This window comes from Oncorhynchus mykiss, chromosome 10 (assembly GCF_057628025.1).
Source record: "Oncorhynchus mykiss isolate SJ-2025 chromosome 10, ASM5762802v1, whole genome shotgun sequence".
Lineage (NCBI taxonomy): Eukaryota > Metazoa > Chordata > Actinopteri > Salmoniformes > Salmonidae > Oncorhynchus > Oncorhynchus mykiss.
Window position 1 is genome coordinate 32474379 of NC_143031.1, and position 27963 is coordinate 32502341.

Sequence of the window (27963 nt, forward strand, 5' to 3'; positions counted from 1 at the left end):
CAAACGGTAGAGAGAGAAATAGTCCTATATTAACTACAACTTAAAACTTCTTAACTGGGAATATTGAAAACTCATGTTAAAAGGAACCACCAGCTTTCATATGGTCTCATGTTCTGAGCAAGGAACTTAAATGGTAGCTTTTTTACATGGCACATATTGCACTTTTACTTTCTTCTCCAACATTGTTTTCGCATTATTTAAACCAAATTTTATACGTTTTATTATTTATTTGAGACTAAATTGATTTTACTTATGTATTATATTAAGTTCAAATAAAAGTGTTCATTCAGTATTGTTGTAATTGTCATTATTACATATATAAAATATATATATAAAAAATAAACAAAATAAATACATTTTAAAAAAACGACCGATTAAGCGCTATCAGCGATGAAAAATCATAATCGGTCGACGTCTACCCTAGACCCACTCCAATTTGCATTCCACACCAACAGATCATGCAATCTATATTACACTCCACACTGCCCTTTTCACACCTGGAATGCTATTCATTGACTACAGTTCAGAGTTCAACATCATAGTGCCCTCAAAGCTCCTCATGAAGCTAAGGACCCTGAGACTAAACACTTCCCTCTGTAACTGGATCCCGGACCTCCTGACTGCCGCCCCCATGTGGTAAGGCTAGGTAACAACACATCCACCACACTGATCCTCAACACGGGGGCCCGTCAGGGGTGGGTGCTCAGTCCCCTCTTGTACTCACTGTTCACTCATGACTGCATGGCCAGGCACGACTAACACCATCATTAAATTTGCCAATGACACAACAGTGGAAGGCCGATCACTGACAAAAATGAGACAGCCAATAGGAAGGAGGTCAGAAACCTGGCCATGTGGTGCCAGAACAACAACCTCTCCCTCAACGTAATCAAGACAAAGGAGATGATTGTGGACTACAGGAAAAGGAGGACCGAGCACGCCCCCATTCTCATCGACGGGGCTGTAGTGAAGTAGGTTGAGAGCTTCAAGTTCCTTGTTGTCCACATCACCAACAAACTAACATGGTCCAAACACACCAAAACAGTCGTGAAGAAGGCATGACAAAACCTATTCCCCCTCAGGAGACTGAAAATATTTGGTATGGGTGCTAAGATCCTCAAAAGGTTCAACAGCTGCACCAGAGAGCATCCTGACGTGTTGCATCACTGCCTGGTATGGCAACTGCTTGGCCTCCGACCACAAGGCACAACAGTGGGTAGTGCGTACGGCCCAGCACATCACCGGGGCCAAGCTTCCTGCCATCCAGGACCTCTAAATTTTGCAAAAACTCCAGCCACCCAAGTCATAGACTGTTCTCTCTGCTACCGCACGGCAGGCAATACCGGAGCGCCAAGTCTAGGTCCAAGAGGCTTCTAAACAGCTTCTACCCTCAAGACACCGTTGCCGCTTGTTATAGACCCCCTTCAGCCCCCAGCTGTGCCCTGGACACCATATGTGAATTGATCGCCCCCCCATCTATCTTCAGAGTTCGTACTGTAAGGTGACCTAAACTGGGACATGCTTAACACCCCAGCCATCCTACAATCTAAACTAGATGCCCTCAAACTTACACATATTATCAAGGAACCTACCAGGTACAACCTTAAATCCGTAACCATGGGCACCCTCTTAGATATCACCCTGACCAACTAGCCCTCTAAACACACCTCTGCTGTCTTCAACCAGGATCTCAGCGATCACTGCCTCATTGCCTGCGTGCGAAATGGGTCCGCAGTCAAATGACCACCCCTCATCACTGACAAACACTCGCTAACACAACTTCAGTGAACAGGCCTTTCTAATCGACCTGACCCGGGTATCCTGGAAGGATACTGACCTCATCCCGTCAGTAGAGGATGCCTGGTTGTTCTACAAAAGTGCTTCTTAAATAAGCATTCAAAATAATTTAGAACTAAGAACAGATATAGCCCTTGGTTCACCCCAGACTTGACTGTCCTTGACCAGCACAAAAACATCCTGTGGCGTTGCATTAGCATCGAATAGCCCCCGCGATATGCAACTTTTCAGGGAAGTCAGGAACCAATATACTCAGTCAGTTAGGAAAGCTAAGGCTAGCTTTATGAAACAGACATTTGCTTCCTGTAGCACTAATTCCCAAACGTTTTGGGACACTAAAGACCATGGAGAATAAGAGCACCTCCTCCCACCTGCCAACTGCACTGAGGATGGGAAACACTGTCACCACCAATAAATCTACGATAATCGATTATTTCAATAAGCATTTTTCTATGGCTGGCCATGCTTTCCACCTGGCTACCTCTACCCCGGCCAACATCTCAGCACCCCCTGCGGCAACTTGCCCAAGCCCCCCTGCTTCTCCTTCACCCAAATCCAGACAGCTGATGTTCTATAAGAGCTGCAAAATCTGGATCCCTACAAATCAGCTGGGCTAGACAATCTGGACCCTCTGTTTGTAAAATTATCCACCAAAATGTATGCAACCCCTATTACTAGCCTGTTCAACCTATCTTTTGTATCGTTTGAGATCCCCAAAGACTGGAAAGCTGCTGCGGTCATCCCCCTCTTCAAAGGGGGAGTCACTCTAGACCCAAACTGTTACAGACCTATATCCATCCAGCCCTGCCTTTCTAAAATCTTTGAAAGCCAAGGTAACAAACAGATCACCGACCATTTAGAACCCCAAAGAACCTTCTCCACTATGCAATCTTCCGAGCTGGTCATGGGTGCACCTCAGCCATGCTCAAGGTCTTAAACGATATCATAACCGCTATCGATAAAAGACATTACTGTGCAGCCGTCTTCATCGACCTGGCCAAGGCTTTCGACTCTGTCAATCACCGCATTCTTTTATTTTTGCATTTTCCAATTAAGAACATTCAAAACAAAAGTGAAAAGATATTAGATAACGATAGGACAAAGTGACAGTAACAGATGAGCTTTACAAAAAAAATATATGTATAATTACATATACAAACATACAATAAAAAAATAAATAATAATGAGACATTGGATCATATGGTCACCTGCCGTAGGCTACATATTATACATTACGTGTGAAACATTATGTGAGGATTATATAGAGATTCAATCAATTTGATGTGGGGGGAGATTCTCCATGAAGTCCAATCACCGCATTCTTATCGGCAGACTCAATAGCCTTGGCTTCTCAAATGACTGCCCCGCCTGGTACACCAACTACTTCTCAGATAGAGTTCAGTGTGTCAAATCGGAGGACCTGTTGTCCGGACCTCTGGCAGTCTCTATTACAGGTCGAATGATTCTGATTTTTCAACGCCGATACCGATTATTGGAGGACCAAAAAAAGCCGATACCGATTAATTGATTTATTTGTAATAATGACAACTACAACAACACTGAATGAACACTTTTATTTTAACTTAATATAATACATAAGTAAAAATCTATTTAGTCTTAAATAAATAATGAAATGTGTAAAATTTGGTTGAAATAAAAGTTTAAGTTCCTTGCTCAGAACATGAGAACATATGAAAGCTGGTGGTTCCTTTTAACATGAGTCTTCTATATTCCCAGGTAAGAAGTTTTAGGTTGTAGTTATTATAGGAATTATCGGACTATTTATTTCTATACCATTTGTATGTCAAAAGTTGGAGACTTTTATCTCCCTCACCAACTTCAAACATCTGCTATCTGAGCAGCTAACCGATCGCTGCAGCTGTACATAGTCTATTGGTAAATAGCCCACCCATTTTCACCTACCTCATTCCCATACTGTTTTTATTTATTTACTTTTCTGCTCTTTTGCACACCAATATCTCTACCTGTACATGGCCATCTGATCATTTATCACTCCAGTGTTAATCTGCAAAATTGTAATTATTCGCCTACCTCCTCATGCCTTTTGCACACATTGTATATAGACTCCCCCTTTTTTTTTCTACTGTGTTATTGACTTGTTAATTGTTTACTCCATGTGTAACGCTGTGTTGTCTGTTCACACTGCTATGCTTTATCTTGGCCAGGTCGCAGTTGCAAATGAGAACTTGTTCTCAACTAGCCTACCTGGTTAAATAAAGGTGAAATAAAATAAATAAAAACCTTTGACTATTGGATGTTCTTATAGGCACGTTAGTATTGCCAGTGTAACAGTATAGCTTCCGTCGCTCTCCTCGCCCCTACCTGGGCTCGAACCAGGGACACATCGACAAGCCACCCTCGAAGCATCATTACCCATTGCTCCACAAAAGCCGTGGCCCTTGCAGAGCAAGGGGAACAACTAATTCAAGGTCTCAGAGCGTGTGACGTCACCGATTGAAACACTATTAGCACGCACCCCGCTAACTAGCTAGCCATTTCACATTGGTTACACAAGCCTAATCTCAGGAGTTGATAGGCTTGAAGTCATAAACAGCTCAATGCTTGAAGCACAGCGAAGAGCTGCTGGAAAATGCACGAAAGTGCTGTTTGAATGAAGGCTTACGAGCCTGCTGCTGCCTACCACCGCTCAGCCAGACTGCTCTATCAAATATCAATTCATAGACTTAATTATAATAAACACACAGAAATACGAGCCTTAGGTCATTAATGTGGTCAAATCTGGAAACTATCATTTCGAAATCACGTTTATTCTTTCAGTGAAATACGGAACCGTTCTGTATTTTATCAAACGGGTGGCAACCCTAAGTCTAAATATTGCTGTTACATTGCACAACCTTCAATGTTATGTCATAATTATGTACAATTCTAGCAAATTAATTAGTCTTTGTTAGGAAGAAATGGTCTTCACAGTTCGCAATGAGCCAGGTGGCCCAAACTGCTGCAAATACCCTGACTCTGCTTGCACGGAACGCAAGAGAAGTGACACAATTTCCCTAGTTAAAAGAAATTCATGTTAGCAGGCAATATTAACTAAATATGCAGCTTTAAAAATATATACTTGTGTATTGATTTTAAAGAAAGGCATTGATGTTTATGTACACATTGGTGCAAGGACAGTGCTGTTTTCGCGAATGCGCTTGTTAAAACATCACCCGTTTGGCGAAGTAGGCTGCGATTCGATGATAAATGAACAGGCACCGCATCGATTATATGCAATGCAGGACAAGCTAGGTAAACTAGTAATATCAACCATGTGTAGTTAACTAGTGATTAAGTTAAGATTGATTGTTTTTGATAAGATAAGTTTAATGCTAGCTAGCAACTTACCTTGGCTTCCTGCTGCACTCGCGTAACAGGTAGCCAACCTGCCACGCAGTCTCTTCATGGAGTGCAATGTAATCGGCCACAATCGGTGTCCAAAAATGCCTATTATCGATTGTTATGAAAACTTGAAATCAGCCCTAATTAATTGGCCATTCCGATTAATCGGTCGAACTCGAGTCTCTACGGGGGTGCCACAGGGTTCAATTCTCGGGCCGACTCTTTTCTCTGTATATACCTAAATGACACCATTCTGTATACATCTGGCCCTTCTTTGGACACTGTGCTAACGAACCTCCAAACGAGCTTCAAAGCCATACAACAATCTTTCCGTGGCCTCCAACTGCTTTTAAATGCTAGTTAAACTAAGTGCATGCTCTTCAACTGATTGCTGCCCGCATCCACCCCCCTACTAGCATCACTACTCTGGACGGTTCGGACCTAGAATATGTGGACAGCTACAAATACCTAAGTGTCTGGTTAGACTGGAAACTCTCCTTCCAGACTCACATCAAGAATCTCCAATCCAAAATTAAATCTAGAATTGGCTTCCTATTTCGCAACAAAGCCTACTTCACTCATGCTGCCAAACATTCCCCCGTAAAACTGACTATCCTACCGATCCTTGACTTGGGCGATGTCATTTACAAAATAGCCTCCAACACTCTACTCAGCAAACTGGACGTAGTCTATCACAGTGTCACCCGTTTTGTCACCAAAGCCCCATATAGTACCCACCACTGCGACCTGTATGCTCTCGTTGGCAGGCCCTCACTACATATCAGTCGCCAAACCACTGGCTCCAGGTCATCTATAAGTCTTTGCCAGGTAAAGCCCCACCTTCTCAGCTCACTGGTCACCATAGCAACACCCACCCATAGCACGTGCTCCAGCAGGTATACTGCACTGGTCATCCCCAAAGGTAACACTTCCTTTGGCCACCTTTCCTTCCAGTTCTCTGCTGCCAATGACTGGAACGAATTGCAAAAATCTCTGAAGCTGGAGACTTATATCTCCCTCTCTAACTTTAAGCATCAACTGTCAGAGCAGCTTACCTATCACTGTACCTGTACACAGCCAATCTGTAAATAGCACACCCAACTACCTCATCCCCATATTATTACTTACCCTCTTTGCACCCCAGTATCTCTACTTGCACATCATCTGTACATCAATCACTCCAGTATTAATGCTAAATTGGAATTATTTCACCTCTATGGCCTATTTATTGCCTACCTCACTACATTTGTACACACTATACATAGATGTTTCTATTTCTCTTTTCTATTGTGTTATTGACTGTACGTTTGTTTATGTGTAACTCTGTTGTTGTTTTTGTCGCACTGCTTTGCTTTATCTTGGCCAGGTCACAGTTGTAAATGAGAACTTGTCTCAACTGGCCTACCTGGTTAAACAAAGGTGAAATAAAAAAGGTAAAATAAACAAACCATTGTAATTTCCAGCTGCTCTTTAATTATTTGTTATTCTTAGCTCTTATTTTTAATAGGTATTTTCTTAAAACTGCATTGTTGGTTAATAAGCATTTCACTACAAGGTTGTATTCGGCACATATGACAAACAATTTGATTTGAAAGAGATGCAGAGGCATCACTAGTAAAGGAGGGAATGGAGAAGTACAGGAGAGACTGTATCCATCTCTAGGCTTCTAGCTACATGCCCTCTGGCAGTGCATGGGCTATGTGGATCTACAGTGCCTTGCGAAAGTATTCGGCCCCCTTGAACTTTGCGACCTTTTGCCACATTTCAGGCTTCAAACATCAAGATATAAAACTGTATTGTTTTGTGAAGAATCAACAACAAGTGGGACACAATCATGAAGTGGAACGACATTTATTGGATATTTCAAACTTTTTAAACAAATCAAAAACTGAAAAATTGGGCGTGCAAAATTATTCAGCCCCTTTACTTTCAGTGCAGCAAACTCTCTCCAGAAGTTCAGTGAGGATCTCTGAATGATCCAATGTTGACCTAAATGACTAATGATGATAAATACAATGCACCTGTGTGTAATCAAGTCTCCGTATAAATGCACCTGCACTGTGATAGTCTCAGAGGTCCGTTAAAAGTGCAGAGAGCATCATGAAGAACAAGGAACACACCAGGCAGGTCCAAGATACTGTTGTGAATAAGTTTAAAGCCGGATTTGGATACAAAAAGATTTCCCAAGCTTTAAACATCCCAAGGAGCACTGTGCAAGGGATAATATTGAAATGGAAGGAGTATCAGACCACTGAAAATCTACCAAGACCTGGCCGTCCCTCTAAACTTTCAGCTCATACAAGGAGAAGACTGATCAGAGATGCAGCCAAGAGGCCCATGATCACTCTGGATGAACTGCAGAGATCTACAGCTGAGGTGGGAGACTCTGTCCATAGGACAACAATCAGTCGTATATTGCACAAATCTGGCCTTTATGGAAGAGTGGCAAGAAGAAAGCCATTTCTTAAAGGTATCCATAAAAAGTGTCGTTTAAAGTTTGCCACAAGCCACCTGGGAGACACACCAAACATGTGGAAGAAGGTGCTCTGGTCAGATGAACCCAAAATTGAACTTTTTGGCAACAATGCAAAACGTTATGTTTGGCGTAAAAGCAACACAGCTCATCACCCTGAACACACCATCCCCACTGTCAAACATGGTGGTGGCAGCATCATGGTTTGGGCCTGCTTTTCTTCAGCAGGGACAGGGAAGATGGTTAAAATTGATGGGAAGATGGATGGAGCCAAATACAGGACCATTCTGGAAGAAAACCTGATGGATTCTGCAAAAGACCTGAGACTGGGACGGAGATTTGTCTTCCAACAAGACAATGATCCAAAACATAAAGCAAAATCTACAATGGAATGGTTCAAAAATAAACATATCCAGGTGTTAGAATGGCCAAGTCAAAGTCCAGACCTGAATCCAATCGAGAATCTGTGGAAAGAACTGAAAACTGCTGTTCACAAATGCTCTCCATCCAACCTCACTGAGTTCGAGCTATTTTGCAAGGAGGAATGGGAAAAAATTTCAGTCTCTCGATGTGCAAAACTGATAGAGACATACCCCAAGCGACTTACAGCTGTAATCACAGCAAAAGGTGGCGCTACAAAGTATTAACTTAAGGGGGCTGAATAATTTTGCACGCCCAATTTTTCAGTTTTTGATTTGTTAAAAAAGTTTGAAATATCCAATAAATATCGTTCCACTTCATGATTGTGTCCCACTTGTTGTTGATTCTTCACAAACAAATACAGTTTTATATCTTTATGTTTGAAGCCTGAAATGTGGCAAAAGGTCGCAAAGTTCAAGGGGGCCGAATACTTTCGCAAGGCACTGTATCTATTATCAGCAGCTTGGTGCACCCCATACCTCCAAGCTATAGAGGGATGACATGGCCTGTACACAGGGAGCCGCTGGGTTCCCACAGCATGGCTGTGAGGTGGCATTCCACTCAATAGAGGCACCATGTAGAGAGTAGGTGGTTGAGGTTACGAGAGCCAACTAATGCACCCACACACTCCTTTTCACACGCTAATGGGTGTGGACAGTGCATGCTTGCACACACACTGAAAGAGCTCCATGCCATACACACACACTCAAACCCATGTGGGATATTTTATAGAGCTTTACAAGATGGAACAAGTAAAACATGAACCTATTTTTAGTCATGTTTGGGGGTTGTGTGAAAGAGAACTGCTTAACAAAAGGGGGAAAAACCTGACTTCTCCTTTTACTTCTCAAATGGCAGGTACTGTATCAAAGCAGACAGACCTTTAAGCATGGCTCTCTCTTTGCCTCTGGTTAACCAGTTCCAGTTGCTGCTTCTGACACAACACTAAGACTGGCATAACACTTCTGTTGTAACAATGGATAACATTGACTAGTTCTGACAGAGCATGACTTCTGACATATGAGAGCAGGAATAAGCCCAAAAACTTTTTCAGGGATGAAAACCCCCCCACATACAAACCACTTGGAGGGACGACATATAAACCACCCACTCACCACTTTATCCTCTTTCTGGTTGTCAGAGGCCAGCAGGCTCCATTCGATGTCCAGGGGGCCAGAGTCCTCAGGGGCCAGAGAGAACTGGCAGTCCAGCTTGACGCTCTCACTGCTGGCCTTCTCTATGGACGTGGGCCCCTGGGACGTGATCTCCAGGCAATGGGCTACACCTGGACACACAGAGGGAGGAGAGAGAGATGAAGTCCACTAGGCTAATAGCGCACACTGATTGCATAGCATTCCCTTCATAAGCACCTAGGGGCTACTCATATAATTAGAATGTCTAATTCTAAGTCAAATGTTATTTCTAAAATGAAAATCAGGATTTCATCTGACAGTACCTCTGTTCACACTGGTACATTAACAGTTGGAGATTTCAGTTAAGGTTTTAAACAGGATTATGGAAGCAGCATTTCAAATCTTCGAAATAGAGCATTCATAAAATTACACATTTTTAGGAGGTCAAGTGATACACATCAGTAAAATGTGAACCACACAGGAAAAAACAGCAGAAAGAATAGGTTGACACGTAAAAAACTGACACTGTTGCTCTGCTCATCATCCAACTGGAGCATCATATTCTAAAGGAGTTATTCTTAGAACTAATAAACTTAATTTCCTTGTGACATCAGCGGAGCTAAAGATTCTCTCCATTCAATTCAATAAGCGCTTTAAGCCTCCACATGGAACTACAGTCCATAGAGAATGGAGTTGTCACATGCTGCCGCCACAGAAAAATCCTTTTGACAGTCAGTCGCCTTGCCGTCAAAGAAAAATGCTGCTTTAAAAAAAAATAATAATAACTAGGCTGCCAGGCTATATCCCCTTGATGTAGCATTGTGTGCTGAGGCAAGTGTTCAAAATCCTCTCAGACGACTATGTGTAAAATGCAATACCACTGAAATGATCTATACGGTTTACTACAGCCTGGTTGTACCAACACATGAAAATCCATGACAGCCAAGATGAAACGATCGGAATTATTTGGAACAAAATTTAAAAGCATACATACATACATACATACAGTGGGCGCGCGCACACGCACACACACACACACACACGAGAGAGACAATAGCCTGGGTTGAAACTGCATTCTGTAATCTAAAGTAAGCAGAGGCTGGAGCAGGTTGGCCATATGGGCAGTTCTCAGACCCACTGAGCTACATCAAACGAACCCCTCTGCTGCATGTTCTGCCAGCCCAATATTTGAAAGTAATCTGCTCTTGTGTGTAATTTGATGGTGGGGGCCTGTCGTACTGGGGGTAGGCTTGAACGATATACTGTATAACGGGGTATTTTTAAATACAGACCTCAAGCTTTTCAATACTGTTTAAAAAAGTATAATTTTGAAGTCTAAGATGTGACAAATAAATTATATCAGCTCAGGACTCCAGCTTTGCATTTGGTTTCTTAAATTGCTAGCTAAGCAGCTAGATGTCTAGATCAAGCTTTTTGGTTACAGCAGAGACATTCTAGCCTGAGTACCAGTCTCTTTAGCTAACATTCCACTCCTTGTCATTGCCAGGGACTAGCCTTTCTGCCATCTTCAAATATGCACATTACCATAACGAGCTTGCGGAGAACAGAGGAGATGATCCTGATTTGAAAAGCCTCACAGCTATCCTCCAAATCACAACAATTATCCAAATATTGGATCTATCACTTTTTTTTCTCCCCAGATGTTGGTATCCGGTTGCTAAGCAACAGTTTTCCCAGAAGAAACCAGTCGGTCAAAAGTTGCTGGCTCATGTCTAAATACTCAAACTAAATACATACTGAAATTCCAAATCAAGAAACCACTTTGCTTTGATTTTAAGCCTCAAAATACAATAACTTGCTAACAGCTACATTTTTCTTTTTGACTTTATGATTCTAGATCTATTTGAGGCGCCACATGGAAAATGTTATTTCCAACAACCAATGAGAAACTCTGCCGTAAATCCATCTGCATATTGAATGTTGAGATTGCCTTAAAGTCAGTCTCTTTGACAATGACATGGAGAGGCAAGGAGTTGAATGTTAGCTAAACATACTGGTACCCAGACTAGAGACATTCAAGATCCCTGTTGCTTAAATTGTTTAGTGTGTTTTCTTTGGGGGGGGATAGCACCCCTTGTGTGCACTTCCGGTAATACCGTGTACGCCGATATGGTACAGAAACCCTAGCTGGGGGGCACTCGGCACCCAAGACCCCCCACAGAAGACCGAACTTCCACAGAACATTCATCTATAGGCTGAAAGTCTTCTCTGTTCTCACCTCATTTGTCTGTTCAGTCGGTAGTGTGGTGGGATATTCTATATGTTGCAATTGTTTCTCCACCCTAGACAGCCAGGGGATATCATATAACATACACAAGCTCCCCAATTATACACTAATATAAAAACGCAACATGTAAAGTGTTGGTCCCATGTTTCTTGAGATGAAATAAAATATTCCAGGAATGTTCCATACGCACAAAAAGCTTATTGCCATCCAATTGCACACATTTGTTTACATCCATGTTAGTGAGCATTTCTCCATTGCCAACTTAATCCATCCAACTAAAAGGTGTGAAGAAGTATGAAGAAGATGATTAAATAGCATGATCATTACACACGTGCCTCTTGTGCTGGGGACAATAAGAGGCAACTCAAAAATATGCAGTTGTGTCACACAATGCCACAGATGTCTCAAGTTGAGGGAGTGTGCAATTGACATGCTGACTGCAGGAATGTCCACCAGAGCTGTTGCCAGAGAATTTAATGTTCATTTCGCTACCATAAGCCACCTCTCCAAAGTCGTTTTAGAGAATTTGGCAGTACATCCAACCGGCCTCACAACCACATGTAACCACGCTAGCCCAGGACTGCTAGCCCAGAACCGATTTCAGTGGGCAAATGCTCACTTTTAATGGCCGTTTGAAGTGTGTTCTTCACGGATTAATCCCGGTTTGAACTGTACCGGACAGAAGGCAGACAGTGTGTACGGCGTCGTGTGGGCGAGCGGTTTGCGGATGTCAACGTTGTGAACAGAGTGCCCCACGAAGGCGGCGGTTATGGTATGTGCAGAGGCATAAGCTACAGACAACACAATTGCTTTTATCGATGGCAATTTCAATGCACAGAGATACCGTGACGAGATCCTGAGGCCCATTGTCGTGCCATCACCTCATATTTCAGCATGATAGTGTACATGACCTCATAACCTCATAACCTCATATTTCAGCATGATAGTGTACATGTCACAAGGACCTGCATACTCACAAGACATGTCACCTATTGAGCATGTTTGAGATGCTCTGGATCGACAATGGAGTGTTTCAGTTCCCACCAATATCCAGCAACTTCGCACAGCCATTGAAGAGTGGGACAACATTCCACAGGCAACAATCAACAGCCTCATCAACTCTACGTGAAGGAGATGTGTCTCGCTGCATGTGGTAAATGGTGGTCACGCCAGATACTGACTGGTTTTATGAACGCATGTCGCATTTATATTTTTGTTCAGTGTAATTTCCATGGTGATGAGAAAACTCATACACACTCACAAATAGTGTATTCCTCCATACATAATGGTTCACAATCAATAGGCTGTTGAATATGAATGAAAAGCACAACAATGCAAATAAACTCAGCAAAAAAAGAAAAGTCCTTTCACTGTCAAATGCGTTTATTTTCAGCAATCTCAACATGTGTAAATATTTAAATTAACATAACAAGATTAAACAACTGAGACAAACTGAACAAGTTCCACAGACATGTGAATAATGTGTCCCTGAACATAGGGAGGGGTCAAAAGTAACTGTCAGTATCTGGTGTGGCCACCAGCTGCATTAAGTACTGCAGTGCATCTCCTCCTCCTGTACTGCACCAGATTTGCCAGTTATTGCTGTGAGATGATACCCCACTCTTCCACCAAGGCACCTACAAGTTCCCGGACATTTCCGGGGGGAATGGCCCTAGCCCTCACCCTCCGATCCAACAGGTCCCAGACGTGCTCAACGGGATTGAGACCCGGGCTCTTCGCTGGCCATGGCAAAACACTGACATTACTGTCTTGCAGGAAATCGCGCACAGAACGAGTAGTATGGCTGGTGGCATTGTCATGCTGGAGGGTCATGTCAGGATGAGCCTGCAGGAAGGGTACCACATGAGGGAGGAGGATATCTTCCCTGTAACGCACAACGTTGAGATGGCCTGCATTGACAACAAGCTCAGTCCGATGATGCTGTGACACAAAGCCCCAGACCATGACGGACCCTCCACTTCCAAATTGATCCTGCCCAGAGTAAATGCCCCAGTATAACACTCATTCCTTCGACGATAAACGCGAATCCGACCATCACCCCTGGTGTGACAAAACGACGACTCTTCGTCAGTGAAGAGCACTTTTTGCCAGTCCCGTCTGGTCCAGCGACGGTGGGTTTGTGTCCATAGGCGATGTTGTTGCCGGGGATGTCTGGTGAGGAACTGCCTTACAACAAGCCTACAAGCCATCAGTCCAGCCTCTCTCAGCCTATTGCGGACAGTCTGAGCACTGATGGAGGGTTTGTGCGTTCCTGGTCTAACTTGGGCAGTTGTTACCATCCTGTACCTGTCCCGCAGGTGTGATGTTAAGATGTACTGATCCTGTGCAGGTGTTGTTTCACGTGGTCTGCCACTGCGAGGACGATCAGTTGTCTGTCCTGTCTCCCTGTAGCACTGTCTTAGGCGTCTCACAGTACGGACATTGCAATTTATTGCCCTGGCCACATCTGCAGTCCTCATGCCTCCTTGCAGCATGCCTAAGGAATGTTCATGCAGATGTGCATGGACCCAGGGCATCTATCTTTTGGTGTTTTTCAGAGTCAGTAGAAAGGCCTCTTTCGTGTCCTAAGTTTTCATAAGTGACCTTAATTGCCTACCATCTGTAAGTTGTTAGTGTCTTAATGAACATGCATCTGTGGAACGGTTAATTGTTTATGGTTCATTGAACAAGCATGGGAAACAAGTGTTTAAACCATTCACAATGAAGATCTGTAAAGTTATTTGGATTTTTATGAATTATCTTTGAAAGACAGGGTCCTGAAAAAGGGACATTTATTTTTTTGATGAGTTTAGGAGTGGAATTCCTTTCAATTACACTTGAAACATCCCTTTTGTCAATCTTTGAATTGAATACACATTCTGTTTGTGATGACTCAGTTCTAATTGAGTGTCATCGGCACAATGCTTGCTGGCTGACCGACGGGCAGAAACTCCTAAAACCTGTTTGTCTGGACCTGGAGGTAACATTAGTTAGTGATACACATGCACCACCCTCACTGCTCATCGGTCTCCAACCACCTCACCTCACCTCCCTCTGGAGCATAACAGACTGCGATGAAACACACACACACACAGCCTAGTCTCAGTCACATGCTACTGTGGCTGTGAGCAGGCAAACAGGCCCAACCCCCACTCTCACACAAGCCCAAGCCAATGGCATGTATCTGATGCTCAGCAGGCTGTGCTCGCACTTACTGGTCTGAGGTAAAACCACACAACTAATATTAGACACGTCATGGAACACAAAACCATCACTCTCTCATCCCAGAATATCCAAGAACTGAGGTCATCTGCCTTTGGCCGAAATAGTAGGAACCTAGACTGGACCAAATAAATTAGAAATTCAAAAACATAGTATTGAGGAGATGGACCCATTTGCTTTGGCAATGTAAACATATGTTACCCATGCCAATGAAGCTCTTTGAATTGGAGAGACCGAGGATTCCCTTAGAGCATTTTATATGGTCACGAAACACTAAGCTCTAACCACTATGAACCCCACATTGCTGCGGCAGCTGATTCTGTTGTCCATTGGATCTGACAGACATCCTTGTTCACAGCAACTCAGTCACAGCCCTGAGCAGCAGACAACACCAGTGAAATCAGAGTAATAGAAACGAAGTGAGATGAATGCCTATTAAAGTCAACACTGACAGAGAGCCTGACGTCTTTGTGACAAAGAGCTATGTATCAATTCATCAGGCGCTGGTAAATAGCAGAGAAACAGCCTACATGCAAAAAACGAAGATTACATTTTCGAAACGCATTACATTCAGCTGGAACTGTTTGAGGGAATTGTTTCCCTTGACGTTTTATCAGGAGGCAAGATGTTTTCTATCTAAATGATGGGACCTCGATGACCTTGGGCTGCTTTTGTCTTTATTACAGTTGATACTCACTGACGTCTCTCCCTCTCTCCACAACCACACACACACACAAAGGGAAAAGTACTATTTCATGCTCTCATCTAGTCACATTTAAGCTTCCTGCAGTGCGTGTAATGAGGGTTCAGATGAGAACAGCACAAGCACGCAGCTCTGAAAAGAGGAGATAGCAGTGTTCTGTGTGATTTAAGGTTAATTCAACATTACAACTAAGTGGAATTTATGACCACTACCTCCTTACCCTCAACTACCTCTCCCCTTCTCTCCTCCCTTCATTCTTGGGTAGGCCAATCCTCAGAGTGCTCGGAAAATTGCCTAAACAGTACCCACAAATATATATATTTTTTTATAAAAGTAGTCAACGGTCCTTTAAAAAAAATGCTGCTCTGCCTCAGATTTTTGATTAGCCAGTAATAGCCACATAAAAATGAAAGTGAAGCTAATGGCATCTGAGCCATTACTCTGTATTCTCCACTGTTCAAGTCCCTTGGTAATGAATGTAGTGAAGGGATATTCCGCCACACTTTAACACTACATACACTGCTCCAAAAAATAAAGGGAACACTAAAATAACACATCCTAGATCTGAATGAATGAAATATTATTTTCTTTACATCGTTGAATGTGCTGACAACAAAATCACACAAATTATCAATGGAAATCAAATTTATCAATCCATGGAGGTCTGGATTTGGAGTCACACTCAAAATTAAAGTGGAAAGCCACACTACAGGCTGATCCAACTTTGATGTAATGTCCTTAAAACAAGTCAAAATGAGGCTCAGTAGTGTGTGTGGCCTCCACGTGACTGTATGACCTCCCTACAACACCTGGGCATGCTCCTGATGAGGTGGCGGATGGCCTCCTGAGAGATCTCCTCCCAGACCTGGACTAAAGCATCCGCCAACTCCTGGACAGTCTGTGGTGCAACGGTGGATGGAGCGAGACATGATGTCACAGATGTGCTCAATTGGATTCAGGTCTGGGGAACGGGCGGGCCAGTCCATAGCATCAATGCCTTCCTCTTGCAGGAACTGCTGACACACTCCACCCACATGAGGTCTAGCATTGTCTTGCATTAGGAGGAACCCAGGGCCAACCGCACCAGCATATGATCTCACAAGGGGTCTGAGGATCTCATCTCAGTACCTAATGGCAGTCAGGCTACCTCTGGCGAGCACATGGGGGGCTGTGCGGCCCCCCAAAGAAATGCCACCCCACACCATGACTGACCCACCGCCAAACCGGTCATGCTGGAGGATGTTGCAGGCAGCAGAACGTTCTCCACGGCGTCTCCAGACTGTCACGTCTGTCACGTGCTCAGTGTCAACCTGCGTTCATCTGTGAAGAGCACAGGGCGCCAGTGCCGAATTTGCCAATCTTGGTGTTCTCTGGCAAATGAAAAACGTCCTGCACGGTGTTGGGCAGTAAGCACAACCCCCACCTGTGGACGTCGGGCCCTCATACCATCCTCATGGAGTCTGTTTCTGACCGTTTGAGCAGATACATGCACATTTGTGGCCTGCTGGAGGTAATTTTGCAGGGCTCTGGCAGTACTCCTCCTTGCACAAAGGTGGAGGTAGCGGTCCTGCTGCTGGGTTGTTGCCCTCCTACGGCCTCCTCCACGTCTCCTGATGTACTGGCCTGTCTCCTGGTAGCGCCTCCATGCTCTGGACACTACGCTGACAGACACAGCAAACCTTCTTGCCACAGCTCGCATTGATGTACCATCCTGGATGAGCTGCACTACCTGAGCCACTTGTGTGGGTTGTAGACTCCGTCTCATGCTAGCACTAGAGTGAAAGCACCGCCAGCATTCAAAAGTGACCAAAACATCAGCCAGGAAGCATAGGAACTGAGAAGTGGTCTGTGGTCCCCACCTGCAGAACCACTCCTTTATTGGGGGTGTCTTGCTAATTGCCTATAATTTCCACCTGTTGTCTATCCCATTTGCACAACAGCATGTGAAATTTATTGTCAATCAGTGTTGCTTCCTAAGTGGACAGTTTGATTTCATAGAAGTGTGATTGACTTGGAGTTACATTGTGTTGTTTAAGTGTTCCTTTTATTTTTTTGAGCAGTGTATAAAAACACCCAGATGGCTGTGGCTTTTATACACCATGCACATTACTGTAATGGCTCGTGTTCACTAGCACACGGTAAATTACCGCGTGCCGCCAGAGTAGCTCGCTTGTGGGAGTGCTGGCAGCACATTCAATTGTGCTGGCAGCACATTCAATTGTGCGTCAAGAATTCAGTATAGCAGGTTTGTATGAAGGTCTGGTTATTAAATGGGTAAATAGTTAAAGTAATACTCTCTAAAACACTTTGGTGACAAACTTTGCTGTGCTGTTTCCCAATCATCCATATGGCTGGGAGAACTTATTCAAGTAAGTAAATATATTTTGAAAATGTAAAAAAAAAAAATATATATATTTATTAGCTACAGTGCTGGCTAACTCAAATGAGCTGCTAGCTAGCCAACTTTAGAAAGCGTATAGAAAGCTAGCTAAATGAATTACATATCACCAGCTACCCAATGTCATATTAGCTAGCTATCATAAAGCATTTATCGCTGTAAAAAAAAAATGCATTCGTAGGTAGCTAGCTAACAGCCATGGAGGATGGTGAAAGGATAGCAGCCCCAACTGTCAAAGTGAGAAAGTAGGCTATTCTGGATAGGGCAGGTACTTTGTGTAGTTCCAGTCCCTAGAAGTGAGGACAGAGATAGTAACATAACATTCAGTGCTGTCTAATTTGAGTATAATGCAGTCTGTTTCATGTGAGGTTTTCTGTCCTCAGATACAGAGAGCTGTGAAAGCCTGTCTACAGATGAAGAGGTCCCAATGAAGAGCAGTGGGTCTCAGTCCTGGTCCTGTGGACGCAAAGGGGTGTACATTTTGTTTTTGCCTTAATACTACACAGCTGATTCATCAAGTCATCATCAAGCTTCAAGTGTTTTTTATATATTCATTTGTGATGCTATCCTTGTTATGATCCTGCTATTGTCACATGCATCAATCAATCCAATGTTATCATGATTTGTTATAAGGGATATTATACTTCAGTAATCCACAATGATCTTGTGATGTAAAAGTCTAAAAATGATATTATCATCCATATTCCTACAGATACCTTGTAACTGGAGATTTCTTCAAAACGATTGCCTACAGTTACCATGAAGGGCACTGGAAGGTTGGGTGACCAGGTCCATCTGGGACTGCCTCCAGGAGGAATTCAGGCGTGTGAAGGCTACCTGTGTCCTGCATAACTTTATGAGGATGGACACGAGGACCAGGAGGGGATCTGCAGCTCGCTGCCGTGTGCGAGCGAAGTCTGCTGCTCTGTAGGATGTTTCAAGGATGGGGTCCAACAATGCAGCAAGAGGAGCAATCAGTGTGCGGGAGATGGCAACACCGTAGACTATACTATGCACAACCAAAGGCTCTTTTAAGAGCCACCCTGATTGCAATTAGAGTAATCTTCTATTTACCTAGCCATGTCAACTGCAGTTACACACTTCCCAGTTTCTATCCCTTTGATTTCTACTTCTCAGATGAGGGTCCTGTTTAGGTAAGGGTGTGATGTCTGTACAAAAACAGGCTATTTTAAGTCACCCATATTGAAAAAAGCGAGAACAATTAGACACCCTATAAGCCACACTAACACACTCATGTACAGTGCCTTGCGAAAGTTTTCGGCCCCCTTGAACTTTGCGACCTTTTGCCACATTTCAGGCTTCAAACATAAAGATATAACACTGTATTTTTTTGTGAAGAATCAACAACAAGTGGGACACAATCATGAAGTGGAACGACATTTATTGGATATTTCAAACTTTTTTAACAAATCAAAAACTGAAAAATTGGGTGTGCAAAATTATTCAGCCCCTTTACTTTCAGTGCAGCAAACTCTCTCCAGAAGTTCAGTGAGGATCTCTGAATGATCCAATGTTGACCTAAATGACTAATGATGATAAATACAATCCACCTGTGTGTAATCAAGTCTCCGTATAAATGCACCTGCACTGTGATAGTCTCAGAGGTCCGTTAAAAGTGCAGAGAGCATCATGAAGAACAAGGAACACACCAGGCAGGTCCGAGATACTGTTGTGAAGAAGTTTAAAGCCGGATTTGGATACAAAAAGATTTCCCAAGCTTTAAACATCCCAAGGATCACTGTGCAAGCGATAATATTGAAATGGAAGGAGTATCAGACCACTGAAAATCTACCAAGACCTGGCCGTCCCTCTAAACTTTCAGCTCATACAAGGAGAAGACTGATCAGAGATGCAGCCAAGAGGCCCATGATCACTCTGGATAAACTGCAGAGATCTACAGCTGAGGTGGGAGACTCTGTCCATAGGACAACAATAAGTCGTATATTGCACAAATCTGGCCTTTATGGAAGAGTGGCAAGAAGAAAGCCATTTCTTAAAGTGTCGTTTAAAGTTTGCCACAAGCCACCTGGGAGACACACCAAACATGTGGAAGAAAGTGCTCTGGTCAGATGAAACCAACATTGAACTGATGGAGTCTGCAAAAGACCTGAGACTGGGACGGAGATTTGTCTTCCAACAAGACAATGATCCAAAACATGAAGCAAAATCTACAATGGAATGGTTCAAAAATAAACATATCCAGGTGTTAGAATGGCCAAGTCAAAGTCCAGACCTGAATCCAATCGAGAATCTGTGGAAAGAACTGAACTGCTGTTCACAAATGCTCTCCATCCAACCTCACTGAGCTCGAGCTGTTTTGCAAGGAGGAATGGGAAAAAATGTAGGTCTCTCGATGTGCAAAACTGATAGAGACATACCCCAAGCGGCTTACAGCTGTAATCGCAGCAAAAGGTGGCGCTACAAAGTATTAACTTGAGGGGGCTGAATAATTTTGCACGCCCATTTTTTCAGTTTTTGATTTTTAAAAAAAGTTTGAAATATCCAATAAATGTCGTTCCACTTCATGATTGTGTCCCACTTGTTGTTGATTCTTCACAAAAAAATACAGTTTTATATCTTTATGTTTGAAGCCTGAAATGTGGCAAAAGGTCGCAAAGTTCAAGGGGGCCGAATACTTTCGCAAGGCACTGTATCAATATGATTGATGGATTGTGCACTAAGCAGGCTCAGGTGTATAACGGTGGCTCCTTCCACCTTCCAAGAAGAAGCAAGAGGGCCAACTATGGAGAATAGTAAGACACTTAATTATTTCTATAGTTACGCTATATTGTTTGTGTCTGTGCATCTTTTTCAGCATAAAGTACTCTGCAGCCCCTTAGGCTGGACACCGGGTGAGGCCAAACGCACAGTCTATTTAACAACCTTATTTTCTGAATAACAGTCTCTGTCCTTCACTTCATCCCTCTCTCCCCTTCTCCAGAAACCCTCTAGGCTAGGTTATATCAGCTGTGTCGGTGAATCCCTCCCGCATCTGAACTGGCTACAGAGGGCACAGCATGATCAGAAGTGAGAAGTCACTTGGTCAGGCCAACAGGACGTATTATTAAAGAGATGCTTTACATTGAAATACAGATAGAGATGTAGTAGTCCCAGAGTTAATGATCCAAGGTCAGTTTTGCATTTCACCTCCTGATGATGACTGACAGTGTTAAAAAAAAAGAGGCTTAAACAGGCTCTCTCTCATCTGCAGGTATATTGATGTGAGAGAGGTTGTCATCCCCCAGTCTCGTCATCGCCACCTCATCCGCTCTTAAGATTATCTTTGGGCCAACTGGGAGCCCACGGCTGGTTAGGAGACACACTATTATGTAATCGTGATGAACTGAGAGAGTATTAAGGTAGCACTGTGATTCATTAACCTGTTAGATCTCTAGGGGCGCTATTTCATTTTTGGATAAAAAACGTTCCCGTTTTAAGCGCGATATTTTGTCACGAAAAGATGCTCGACTATGCATATTCTTGACAGTTTTGGAAAGAAAACACTCTGAAGTTTCAGAATCTGCAAAGATTTTGTCTGTAAGTGCCCCAGAACTCATTCTACAGGCGAAACCAAGATGATGCATCAACCAGGAATTAGCAGAATTTCTGAAGCTCTGTTTTCCATTGTCTCCTTATATGGCTGTGATTGCGCAAGGAATGAGCCTACACTTTCTGTCGTTCGCCCAAGGTCTTAGCAGCATTGTGACGTATTTGTAGGCATATCATTGGAAGATTGACCATAAGAGACTACATTTTCCAAGTGTCCGCCTGGTGTCCTGCGTGGAATTCGGTGCGCAATTGCCAGCTGCTCGTACCTATCCATTTGATATAGGGGAGAAACCATGTGTCCAAGAACGATGTATCAATGAAGAGATATGTGAAAAACACCTTGATGATTGATTCTAAACAACGTTTGCCATGTTTTCAGTCGATATTATGGAGTTAATTTGGAAAAAAGTTCGCGTTTTGAGGACTGAATTTTCAGATTTTTTTTGGTAGCCAAATGTGATGTATAAAACGGAGCTATTTCTAATACACAAGGAATCTTTTTGGAAAAACTGAGCATCTGCTATCTAACTGAGAGTATCCTCATTGAAAACATCAGAAGTTCTTCAAAGGTAAATGATTTTATTTGAAGGCTTTTATGTTTTTGTTAATGTTGCGTGCTGGATGCTAAATGCTAACGCTAAATGCTAACGCTAGCTAGCTACTTTTACACAAATGATTGTTTTCCTATGGTTGAGAAGCATATTTTGAAAATCTGAGATGACAGTGTTGTTTACAAAAGGCTAAGCTTGAGAGATGGCATATTTATTTCATTTCATTTGCGATTTTCATGAATAGTTAACGTTGTGTTATGCTAATGAGCTTGCTGATAGATTTACACAATCCTGGATACAGGGGTTTTTTCATAGCTAAACGTGACGCAGAAAACGGAGCGATTTGTCCTAAACAAATAATCTTTCAGGAAAAACTGAACATTTGCTATCTGAGAGTCTCCTCATTGAAAACATCTGAAGTTCTTCAAAGGTAAATGATTTTATTTGAATGCTTTTGTTTTTTTGTGTAAATGTTGCCAGCTGAATGCTAATGCTAAATGCTACGTTAGCCATCAATACTGTTACACAAATGCTTGTTTTGCAATGGTTGAGAAGCATATTTTGAAAATCTGAGATGACAGTGTTGTTAACAAAAGGCTAAGCTTGAGAGCTAGCATATTTATTTCATTTCATTTGCGATTTTCATGAATAGTTAACGTTGCGTTATGGTAATGAGCTTGAGGCTGTAGTCACGATACCGGATCCGGGTTTGGGAGATCAGAGAGGTTAATCATATGCAACCTTCCCTGCTCCTCTGTTCTAATCACTTTGTCTTTTTTTTCTCCCCCCACCTTTAACCAGGTAGGCTAGTTGAGAACAAATTCTCATTTGTACACCTCTTTCTTTCTCTGTTGTTATAATGCACACCAGATGTGCATTGAAGTACAGATTGAACTTGCATTCATAATATATTACGTATTTATAAACACTTGGATAATGAACTTGTCAATAAAGTGTTTCACATTCTCTACTGGTTGAAAGTAAGTATCATTTGATGAAATACTACACCTATCCTGTGTTTACCAGATCAGTGCAGATGAAGGAAATTAGATGGAGATGAACCGGTTTTACAGTATTTACATGATGCATAGGAAGTGTAGGGTACGGTTTCTTAAATCAGCCTTTAACTAGTTTAATCATGTTTCTAGTCTATCGCATAGATACAATGTGTAACCATTGATGTCCCAGGACCAAGATTGGTAAACACTGTTGAAGTGTATAATTGTAATACACACATGCAGACCGAGCATCATTCAAAGACTGGAATTTGATACTCCTGGTATTGAATATGACTGAAAAATAATCTGAAAGATGTTCATACCTGAACTGCACCTATATTTGCCAAGGTAGAGTACATGATCAGCGAATATATTAAAATGTACAAGCTACAATGTGGGGATCTCATGCATGGTAATAACTAAATGTATATACGACTTGCATCCTTGGCACAAAACATATTCTACTCAATCCATAGGCTTCATTAATGTCATTCAGACTGTTTTGAAGTTGATACAGCGGAGGTTCATAGCTAGGTTCTGAACTAATATGTATTCCAAATGTTTTAGGATCCATACACAGATCGGCTACATAGATAGCTACACATCCACAGGTATTTTTTTAATCCTCCACTGCACAATAAGAAAAGTTAGCTAGCTATGTTACTTCATCTGCATTGCATGTCAAATATTAGCAAGGCAACCTTACAAAATGTAACATTCAATTTGCAGTAAATGCCTTAGCTAGCTTGATTCTTTACATCCACTGTTTCACAAGACAGCAGCCTGGTTTGCTGGTTGTTTCAGGAGTCCCTAACAATCAGAATTACAATTTCAAACTCATGTCACAACACCAGGGATGCACCAACATGACATTTTTGGCCAATATCGATATCCGATATTTTCTTTGGCCAAAAAACAATACATATACCTGATATTTAACATTTGAGCGGCCTTTTAAGCATTCTAGTACAGTTAAATAGTTAACACACACACACACACACAAACAGCGGTCTAAGGCACTGCAAGAGGCGTCACTACAGTCTCTGGTTTGAATCTAAGCTCTCACATCCGGCCGTGATTGGGAGTCCCATAGGGTGGCGCACAATTGGCCCAGCGTCATCAGGGTTTGGCCGGGGTAGTCCGTCATAGTGAATAAGATTTTGTCCTTAAAATGTTCTTAACTGACTTGCCTAGTTAAATAAAGGTTACACACACACTACACTGACCAAAAATGTATTTTGTTGGCATTTACCTATGTCCCCATTACCAGTAAAACATAATCAAAACCTATTTCTTTTACTTACTTGCTGTGCTGTTTCACTGTTAATTTGTTCAGTAGTTTCGTCATTCTCAAGGATGTTAACATACATGTCAAAAAGTGAAGTTTCAGCTGTCTGTCCGTGGCCTCTCTTCCACTGTCACTGTGTCCGTTTCCATCTTGTCCAGCTGTCTAACATTTCACGTAAACCCTGTTTGTCGGCATCGAAGTAGCGGTCCTTGTAACTAGTATCGAGCATGGTGGCGACACAGTAAAGAGGCTCCGAGAAAATAGCACCGAATCGTTTGTCTCTACATTAACATATTACTCTCAACTGTAAATGTTTTTGCATGATTGATTTATAACGTCATAACTTACATTTGATCCATCCTAGTATTTTTGTCAGCTGTCTTTACTGAAGACCGTCTCCAGCCTTGGGTAGCATAGCGTCAAACTCGTCATGGGAACCAATCGATATGATTGGTCATTGCCCAGCGGTCGCCGCTGGCGATTTGCATAAAGTTGGGAAAATATTAACTTTTTCCACCTCAAGGTCCCCTGCACTCTCTCACCACTTTCCTTCCATTGCAAATGAATGGGAAGAGGTGTTTCACCGCACAGCACCGCTTGCTAGTGAACACGGAGCATATTGGAGATGAGTACACAAAAATAATAATTTCAGTCATTTAAAAAAAAAACTAGCATGAAAAGGAGTTCGGACAAAATATGATCTGCTAGATAGGCCAATGGTAAATCAATTGCTGGGAAGTAAATAATGATGAAACACAAAATGGAAAAAATACACAGTACCAGTCACAAGTCTGGATACCTACTCATTCCAGGGTTTCTTTATTTGTACTATTTTCTGCATAGTAGAATAATAGTGCAGACATCAAAACTATGAAATAACACATATGGAATCATGTAGTAACCAAAAAAAGTGTTCAACAAATCAAACTAGATTTGAGATTCTTCAAATAGCCACCCTTTTCCTTGATGACTTCGCACACTCTTGGCATTCTCTCAACCAGCTTCATGAGTCACCTGGAATGCATTTCAATTAACAGGTGTGCCTTGTTAAAAGTTACTTGGTGGAATTGATTTCCTTCTTAATGCATTTGAGCCAATCAGTTGTGTTGTGAGAAGGTAGGGGTGGTATACAGAAGACCGCCCTATTTGGTAAAAGACCAAGTCCATATTATGGCAAGAACAGCTCAAATAAGCAAAGAGAAACGACAGTCAATCATTACTTTAAGACATGAAGGTTAGTCAATGCAGAACATTTCAAGAACTCTGAAAGTTTCTTCAAGTGCAGACACAAAAACCATCAAGCACTATGATGAAACTGGCTCTCATGAGGAACACCACAGGAAAGGAAAACCCAGAGTAACCTCTGCTGCAGAGGATGTGTTTATTAGAGTTATCAGCCTCAGAAATTGCAGCCCAAATAAATGCTATCATAGAGTTCAAGTAACAGACACATCTGGTGTGCTTGGGTAGTGGTTTCTTTGCAGCAATTCGACCATGAAGGCCTGATTCATGCAGTCTCCTCTGAACAGTTGATGTTGAGATGTGTCCAACATCAACTGTTCAGAGGAGACTGCGTAAATCAGGCCTTCATGGTCGAATTGCTGCAAAGAACCCACCACTAAAGGACACCAATAAGAAAAAGAGACTTTTGGTTCCAACCGCTGTGGCTTTGTGAGAGTAGGTGAACGGATGGCCTCTGCATGTGTGGTTCCCGCCGTGAAGCATGGCGGTGTGATGGTGTTTTGCTGGTGACACTGTCAGTGATTTATTTACAATTCAAGGCACTTTAACCAGCATGGCTACCACGGCATTCTGCAGCGACACGCCATCCCATCCGGTTTGCGCTTAGTGGGACTATTTATTCTTCCACAGGACAACGACCTAACACCTCCAGGCTGTGTAATGACTATTTGACCAAGAAGGAGAGTGATTGAGGGCTGCATCAGATGACCTGCATCAATCACCCGACCTCAACCCAATTGAGATCGTTTGGAATGAGTTGGACCGCAGACTGAAGGAAAAGCAGCCAACAAGTGTTCAGCATGTGGGAACTCCTTCAAGACTGTTGGAAAATCATTCCTCATGAAGCTGGTTGAGAGAATGTCAAGAGTGTGCAAAGCTGTCATCAAGGCAAAGGGTGGCTATTTGAAGAACCTCAAATATATTTTGATTTGTTTAACACTTTTTTTGGTTGCTACATGATTCCATAGTTTATGTCTTCACTATTATTCTACAATGCTGAAATAGTCAAAATAAAGTTAAAACCCTTGAATTAATGAACCTGTATATTTAAGAACAATGAAAGTGGTGGTGGATAGATTATGCTAGATCCTTTCACGCGACAACTAGAGCCTTAAAAATTAAGGACAACAAATCAAATATAGGTAGAACCCAGTGCTGCCAGAGAGCTATTCTTTGATGTGGAACATAATTAGTCAATGCTATAAATCACCTCGCTACTACACTCACTTATAGCAGACTAACACAAAACGCAACCCTGCGTAGCACTGACAGACAGGGAGGTTGCTAGATTCACACACGCAAGTGATTGGGAAATGGCCTTTATTCTACGTGCTGTTACTGGGCACTCGGTGAGATCGAGCTCTGTGTGTGTAATCACTTTGTTATATTATGGGATGTCCCTTTAGTCTTTATCCAGAGTCATGTCAGCCTGGCCCAGGAAAATGGCACCGCTAACAGAAAATAGAGGGTGATAAGATAATAGGTTATGGTCCCAGGAAAAGGACCACAAATATGATTAACCTGCTGGTCAATGTGGGTAAATGCGCACGCATGCGCACACTGTACTATCCTTGAAAAATGCTTGACCATGTTAGTGGGTAACTGCCCGTCTACCTCCTGTTGCGGTGTGTGGAGTGGGGCAGGTAGCCTTGCGGTTAACGTTGGCCATTCAAGGTCACTGGTTTGAATGCCAGAGCCGACTAGATGAAAAATCTGTGTGTCCTTGAGCAAGGCACTTAGCACTAATTGCTCCTGTAAGTCTCTCTGGATAAGAGCGTCTACCAAAATGTGTAATGTAAATGTCAGGGATGCAAAAAAGTTGACCAGTGTGCACTGGTCATGGCTCACAGCAACACCATCATCCCAGAAACCCTAGACACACTCCAATTTGCATACCGCCCAAACAGATCCACAGATGATCCTATCTCTATTGCACTCCACGCTGCCCTTTCCCACCTGGACAAAAGGAACACCAATGTGAGAATACTATTCATTGACGACAGCTCAGCGTTCAACATCATAGTGCCCTCAAACCTCATCACTGAGCTAAGGACCTTGGGACTAAACACCTCCCTCTGCAACTGGATCCTGGACTTCCTGACGGGCCACCCCCAGGTGGTAAGGATAGGTAACACATCCGCCACGCTGTTCCTCAACACGGGGGCCCCTCAAGGGTGAGTGCTCAGTCCCCTCCTGTACTCCCTGTTCACCCATGACTGCATGGCCAGGAACGACTCCAACACCGTCATCAAGTTTGCCGATGACAACAGTGATAGGCCTGATCACCGACAACGATGAGACAGCCTATAGGGAGGAGGTCAGAGACCTGGCCGTGTGGTGCCAGGACAACAACCTCTACCTCAACGTGATCAAGACAAAGGAGATGATTGTGGACTACAGGAAAAGGATGACCGAGCACGCCCCCATTCTCGTCGGCAGTGCTGCAGTGGAGCAGGTTGAGAGCTTCAAGTTCCACCAACAAACTAACATGGTCCAAACACACAGTTGTGAAGAGGGCACGACAAAGCCTATTCCCCCTCAAAAGACTGAAAAGATT

General features: G+C 42.8%; 1 protein-coding gene across 1 annotated transcript in view; it reads right to left on the minus strand.

The window, feature by feature from the left end:
- Positions 1-27963, minus strand: part of LOC110533652 (coxsackievirus and adenovirus receptor homolog) — a 107094-nt gene that overhangs the window by 31340 nt on the left and 47791 nt on the right. Inside the window, exon 2 of the mRNA XM_036990073.2 lies at positions 9169-9338. Within this exon, the coding sequence (XP_036845968.2) occupies positions 9169-9338 (170 nt within the window). The remainder of the gene's footprint in view (positions 1-9168; positions 9339-27963) is intronic.